The 7500-nt window shown below is 42.5% G+C and overlaps 1 protein-coding gene across 50 annotated transcripts in view; it reads right to left on the bottom strand.

Moving 5' to 3' along the window:
- The window catches only part of LOC122252312 (uncharacterized), a 91589-nt gene that overhangs the window by 36581 nt on the left and 47508 nt on the right, over positions 1 to 7500 (bottom strand). For 19 of the 50 annotated variants that reach the window (XM_086545411.1, XM_086545388.1, XM_086545395.1 and 16 more), the window contains one exon: positions 310 to 414. The exons of 16 other annotated variants lie outside the window; for them this stretch is intronic. In XM_086545411.1, the coding sequence (XP_086401537.1) occupies positions 310 to 414 (105 nt within the window). Of the gene's footprint in view, positions 1 to 309; positions 415 to 3848; positions 3936 to 5905; positions 6005 to 6802; positions 6980 to 7500 lie in introns of all 50 variants that reach the window. 15 more of the 50 variants (XM_086545363.1, XM_086545360.1, XM_086545361.1 and 12 more) reach the window with 6 other exon arrangements.

Genomic DNA, 7500 nt, shown 5'->3' with positions numbered 1-7500 from the left:
GTATTAACATATATACACACATTCGTGTAAGTGATTTTAACAGGAAAACCGTGTTAATAAAAAATATCTCGTTGTGTTAATTTATCACACAAACTATACTAAGACAAAAAAAACGATTTAAAAATTTAAAAACGCTCGTTACTATATACAACTCAACAAACCGTGTTAAAAAATAATATAATAAATTAAAAAAATATATAAAACCAAACGTGTTAAGAACATCATCTCAAGTGCAAAAAAATAAAAATAAACCCATGTGAAGTGCTGGAGTGAAGTTAGCGTGAGTTAGCCTGGCTTTATTTTCTTTACCTTTGGCTTTTCAAACTTGTTCTTCATTTTTGAAGCGTCGAAGGATCGGACACGAGGCCCAACGTGCTTCTCCAGGATGTCGTCGCGGTTTAGGTATACCGCCTTCTATACCACAGAAAACGGGATTTGTGTCAGTCATCGTCGAAAATGGGAAGCGGTTAGTCGTGAGAGAAAACGGGAAGGAGTCCAGAGATTTAGGGGTGACATGTATATTAGATTTTCTTTTTTTAATGTTATTGCTAGATAGGATAATTTTTGTAAATAAGAGCATATATGTATGTTCACTACAGAAGTTTGGATAATGCCAGAATGACTAATTTCTATGTATATAAAAATGCCATGAAACAAAGCATGAGTTTGAAAAGTCACCATATATTTCAGTCAAAATAAGTCATCGCAGAATGAAAGCAAATATCAAGCACGTAATGTTTTGTTTTGTAACCATATATAAGAACACATCCACCTTAATATTTAGCTTATATCTAAAATATATTCTCCATATATAACACACACAGGGCGTTCCATGGAGCTATCCGCAGCATCTTATATAACATTATATTACCCCGACTTACCATCCCATCTTTAAATAAAAAAAAACTCATACAATTATAAAGGGAGAGAGAGAAAAAATAAATAGTTAATTAGATCTGCAAAGAGAACGGATAAAAATTAATGACACAAAAAAGTTTCACAATATCAAAACAAAGGAATAAGGAAATACAAAAAAACAAAAACAAAATATATATATATATACATAATCGGGGACGTGATAATCATAATATGACTTGGGAGGATGATCATAATTATGAGATTATTCATACATAAAAGGTGTAAGCAGCAAAACATAATAAAATATAATGATGAAAAGTCACGAGGACACAAAGTCAAAAAAATAAGAATGATCTTAGATAGAAAGTTTTGGCAATGTAAATAATGATAATATCACAACATTATCTAAGAGAATTTTTATGCATTCATCCTAATATCAATTGTATAAATATTAGATAGAAAACTACCATAGACACACCGTTGGTTTAACTTATGCTAGTGATAAAGAGTGTGATGATGAAAATGAAAATGATAATGATAATGATAATGATGATGATATGATGCATTTTGAACATTGTCATATATCAGCTTCGATATAAAGTAATTATAAAAGAGTAAGAACAGAATATTACCATGAATAACGTTCTCAAAAGAAAAAAAAAATACTACTTCAAAATAACGAATACAGAAAACCGAAACAAAAACAACAACGACAAAAGTACGAACAAAGCACACAATACATACAAATAAAAAATAAAACAATAAATAACCTACGTACACATAAAATTCTCACCTAGTTATCTCTAAAATAACCTACAGCTTTAGTACCGAACGTTTCTGTATTCACGAGTCTTGTTTTAAGCTTTTAATTTCTAGAACACGTTACGCCGGACTGAGCAAGGGGGAAGGGAAGGGTTGGGACAGGGGGCGTGAGGGACGAGGGGAGAGAAGAGGGGAGAAGGTGGAGAGTGAGTCACAGATGAAAGAGAAGAAGGGACCGGAAATTGTCGAAAGAAAGAAAGAAAGAAAGAGACATAAATAGATAGATTGAGAGCGAGCGAGCGAGAGAGAGATAAATAGATAGACAGATAGATAGATAGATAGAGAGAGAGAGAGAGAGAGAGAGAGAGAGAGAGAGAGAGAGAGAGAGAGAGAGAGAGAGAGAGAGAGAGAGAGAGAGAGAGAGAGAGAGAGAGAGAGAGAGAGAGAAGAGAGAGGAGAGAAAAAGAGAGAGAGAGAGAGAGTGAGAGAGAGGGAAGAGAGAGAGAAGGGAGAGGAGAGAGAGAGAGGGAGAGAGAGAGAAAGAGAGACGAGACGAGAGAAAGAGAGAGAAAAACCGACGAGAAAGTGAGAGAGAAAGCGAGTGAAAAAGATAGTGAGAAAGAACGACATGCCCATATAAAAAAAAGATCAACCAGCGTAGGGGAGCCACAAGAGGAGGAGGAAGAGGAGGAGGAGGAGGAGGAGGTGGAGGAGGAGGAGGAGGAGGAAGAGGAGTAGGGGGGGAAGGTCAGTAGGTCAGGACTGCACACGCAAATCCAGCGTTCTAACCGGGACAAGAATCACGCGAGGAATCTGGTTTTCACATTGATTTTCCATCTCATAATTCCCTCAGTAGGTCTCGCAAGGCCGAGGGGAGAGAACGAAGGGGAAAAAAAGAGGGAAAAGAGGGAGAGAAAGAGGGGGAGATTAGATGAGGATACGTGGTCTTTGATTCTTCTTTTTCTTTTACTTTGCAATGCAAGGTAAAGGCACTTGCAACTATTCTGGCTTGACGGTGGTATCTTGGGGTGGAAGGGAGGGAGGGAGGGAGGGAGAGGGGAGGGAGTGAGAGAGGGAGAGGGGAGGGAGTGAGAGAGGGATTGGGGAGAAAGAGAATGAGAGAAGGGGGTAGTATGGGGAGGGAGGGGTGAGGGAGAGATGATAAAGGGAGGGAAGGAAAGAAAGAAAAGAAGAAAAGGAGAGAAGAGAGAGATGAGAAAGAGGGAGAGAGAGAGAGAGAGAGAGAGAGAGAGAGAGAGAGAGAGAGAGAGAGAGAGAGAGAGAGAGAGAGAGAGAGAGAGAGAGAGAGAGAGAGAGAGAGAGAGAGAGAGAGAGAGACTAAGAAAGAAAAAAAACTCGTCCGAAACGTAAACATGCAAGGGTTAAGAAACGGCTTAAGTCTGGATGAGGTTGGGCTAACCCTGCCATTACGCGCTGCGCCTTGTCACGCCTCCGACCCCACCTCCAGAAGCACGGCGACGCAGGTCTTATTCTGCCGGACCTCTCAATCTCCTACTTGTTGCAATACCCTCATATTATTTGCAATTCTGACTTTCCGACATTTCAAGCCGCAATGGCCTCGTATGCGGGGGGGAGGGGAAAGGGGGTGTGAGGGTGTCACGCGCTCTCACTAGCGTGCGGATGGCGATGCCCTGAGGCTGGTGTGCATAAATGACTGACATGCGACGGCCACTGGCTCAGGGTTCTAATTTTTGTGGCGGAGAAAAATGGTTGGCTTAAGTGCAACGAACCCCTCTGAAGGTTCGAGAGCAGAGGTACATGTACAATAATAATAATAATAATAATAATAAATAAAGAATTTGAGAGAGGTAGGGATAATGCAATAAGGAAATATGAAGTAAATGTATATAAAGGTAGTAATACTGAACCCCTTCTATTGTTCATAACTATATTTTCATATAGTAATATCACTGAATCCCTACAAGCCCTTCAAATAAAATAATGTCTTCAACGTTCGGATCTGGGTAAAATAAAAATAACCAAACTGTTATATATAATCGAGATTCCAAGCTAATGAGTGGCAGGCTGCTAGACTTCAACGTAAAAATAAAAAAACGAAAAAAAAGAACGTGAATGGTGCACAAGTAAAACACAAACAAGTGCAAAAAAAATAAAAAGGTGTGCTGCAGAACCGCCTGCACCGAGTTGCTGCGGCAGAAGGCAAAAATCAGGCGATGATGCCACACGGGAGCCGCAGGCCTACTCACCCTTTGGTTCAGAGACAACCCGGTGGAGATGTTACGCCTTAGCGCCGGCGTGGGCATCGGGGGTGAGGGGCCCACGAAGGTCGAGCACTACAGCAACAACAACAACAACAAGAATATCGGTAAAGCTTCACACTACAGCACTGGTAGAGACGCTACTCGTGAACGCATCCCCGACTACAGGTTCTTTGGTAATCACGAATATATTGATTGTGTGTATAAGCATAAATAAATGTATGTTCACTTTATTCTTCATCATTCTTTTTACCTATGTTATTCACCCTTAGTAACCGTTTGTCACGGCTGTAAATTAAAACAATGCTAATAAATTCCTTAAAGCGACGTGTGCAAAATAGTTTCAAGAGCGGTGCATTTAATGATATTCTGTAACAAGCGTGAAGCATATATTCTCATTCTCTCTCTCTCTGTCTCTCTCTCTCTCTCTCTCTCTCTCTCTCTCTCTCTCTCTCTCTCTCTCTCTCTCTCTCTCTCTCTCTCTCTCTCTCTCTAACTTACAACAGTTAGTAATAAAAAAATATAATAGCCATAATTGTGGCAGTGATATAATTGTAAATAATTACAATAATGATGATGATGATGGTAATAATAATGATAATAATAATAATAATAATAGCAATAATAATTATAGTAATAATAACAATAATAATAATAATAATGATAATAAAAATAGTAATAATAATAATAATAATAATAATAATAATAATAATGATAATAATAGTGCCAATACAAATTATAATTATAATTATTATCAGTCTTCGAAACAGTCGAAAAATATTTCTCCAGTACTGCCGTGAACCGGCCCGTGGGAACTCTACGGTCGTCATATCCTAATTTAACTAAGTATTTTCTAACGGATAGATCACGGACAATTACTTAACTCCCCTGGTAACAACCAATCCTGAGCCTAATAGGATTCCAGTGAATTTCTGATACGAAGCTAATCTGTACTGATTTGTCGTCGGGTCTGACGAAACAGAATGCATATAAAAATAGATGAAATAAATACATGGAATGACAATAAAACAATGAAATAAGAAGCCATATTGCGATAACACGAATCGAAAAAAATCACTTTATGAACAGGACATGACATATCAAAACTGTAAATCACCTATTCTACAGGCTAGCCTAAACTGTGAACTTGCTCAAAACATCATGTCTTCAATACTCTTGTAAAAGAGAAATAAATATGAAAGAAAATAATGATACCTACTAAAATAAACTTAACACGCAATTTCAACATATCACGCACACACACTTACACACATTCTAACATACAAAAGCAGCAGTACTTCTGATTAGCACGTAAAGAAGTACAAGAAACGTGCTGAAGTAAACGGAAGTACAGGTAGATAATCATTTCATCTTTTACATCTGGGTAAATAAGTCTGCAGCTGAAACATCTTTTGAGATTTTTTTTTTGATACCAGGGTAAAAGGGTAACGGTATGCTAAATTAATATTTGCAGTTGCGAATCTCCAATCTGTGAGGATGATTATAGCTCAAGTGCAAATTCGGGGAAAATTAGAACTTATCAAAATACTGACAAGACAGGCTGAGTTTTAAGCCGCTGCTGTTCGTCATCATAATTCTTTTTAAAACACATCATGCAACGGAATTGACACCAAAATCATAAAGCATCAAAGAGCGATGGACAGATATGCCTTCGCAATCAAAGGAAATATTACAACAAAATCGCTACGGTAGGAAAAAGCATGGTGGGATTGACAGCTTTGAACTCTAAAATATTTTAACTGAAATGGTGCAGTTTTACGCTACGTCAGTGTTCTAGCGCTCACATTTGACCTACTTTACGTAAGCGCTTTCTCAGCATCTCCACGCTACACTTTAGAATAAATACTTGAAAGTGTTCCTAAAGACGAGCGAACAAATGGTGATAGTGCCAGGGTTTGAAATAGTTCAGTGCCGCTGATATTTGCCAGAGGGAAATACAGTTCATGACATGAACAAGAATAAGTGACACGTGCCAGGCAGGCGTGTCATATAGGAAGGCTGACACTGCTACAGGCTGGACTTACCAGGCGCGCGACCTTAGCCTTGGTGATGTACGGTGCCCGCCCGCCATCACCTCCGTTACCAGATTCGCTCAGCCGGGCCTTGTCACAATAACTCCGCCGCTGAGGTCACGCCGGGTCAACAAAGAGAATGCCACAGCCAGTGCAACCCACGGTCGCACAGGTCATGAGGCACCAAGGTCGTACAGGTCATGAGGCACCAAGGTCGTACAGGCGCGGAGATGTATGGCGGTGTACGACCCAGCACACCACACACGGAGACCACGGGCGAAAAGAGGTAACCATTTGTTAGCAATCAATCTCTAACACGTGTGTGGTTCGGGATGATGTGGTTGTGGTTGGTGGGGAGTATATGTTGTGGTCGGTGGGGAGTGGAATCAGTGATGAATGGCGAGTGTCGTGGAGGATGACATACGGGGATGAGAAGGGAAAAAGCATTCACTATAATAAGCGATACTTGATTATGGTGATGGAGTATCTTCGGTTGTGTTTGTAAGTGCTAAACTGTCATTAGATGGTTTTAAATGTTTACTGTTTAGTTTAGAGCATTAATGGTATTGAGCGGTTGTGTTTAGTGTGACAAAAGCTGTTGTTAAAAGCTGTGCAGAGAGTGATTGTAGATGTTCAATCTCAAACTACCACCTAAGGTTACCAGTAGAGTAGCCGTGGGTGCAGAGAGGGGGTCAGCTTCACTACTCCCACTCCGCTGCGAGAGCCCTTGCAACCTACACGTGGATGCACAATGCACTGTACACCTAACTACGCAACAATACTCGGCGATCACCGGCACGACTCGGCCTCGCAGACACAACTACATGACTTCCCGGCACTACGAGGGTCGCGGTGCTCGGGGGACACTGAGGGCACACTAGGGGGAACGGCACGGGACACGGGGCTCACCAGGTGCTTCACGGAGACGCCGGTGTAAACGTTGGCTCTCGGTGTCACTACATTGCTACCGTTGTTGTTGTTGTGGTGGTTGTTGTTGTTGTTATGGTTGTTGTTGTTGTTGTTGTTGAGGTTGGAGGGCTTGGAGCGGCGTCCCCCGAGGTCCACCATGGTGCCGGCCGCCCCCCGCTGCCCGCGTCGTCAGCCCACGCCCGCGCGGGCACCGGGGCAGAGGCCCCAGCGGGTGAAGGCGGAGGAGGGTGCGGGGGGATGGCGGAGGGGCGGCGGGAGAGAGCGTGCAGTCACCAGCAGGAGCACCAGCAGCACCAGCAGTAGCGGCAGAACCACCAGCGGAGGCAACGTCGTAGTGGTGCACGGAACCACCAGCGCACCAAGCAGACACCACGCCGGGGACACGATCCCAGCAACGGGACACCGAGAGGACACGCGGACACAGCGGTCACCAGCAGCAGACGAGGCGGCAGCGGAAGGCGATGGCGGCGGCGGCAGAAGAGCGCCGGGAAGGAAGCGCGTCCAGGCAAGTGAGTGACCACCAGGACCCAGCCAGCACCGGCCCGGATATACACACGCACACAAACAGACACACACGCACATACACACACGCCGCACATCCGCGCACACCACACGCAGCCGAACACACACGCACACCACAGGTTCGCGCATGCGCCGTAACCCACATAAACATGCAT

The sequence above is a fragment of the Penaeus japonicus genome, unplaced genomic scaffold (assembly GCF_977035675.1).
Source record: "Penaeus japonicus unplaced genomic scaffold, GWHDUDI00000001_assembly GWHDUDI00000016, whole genome shotgun sequence".
Lineage (NCBI taxonomy): Eukaryota > Metazoa > Arthropoda > Malacostraca > Decapoda > Penaeidae > Penaeus > Penaeus japonicus.
This window is presented reverse-complemented; position numbering and strand designations above follow the sequence as displayed.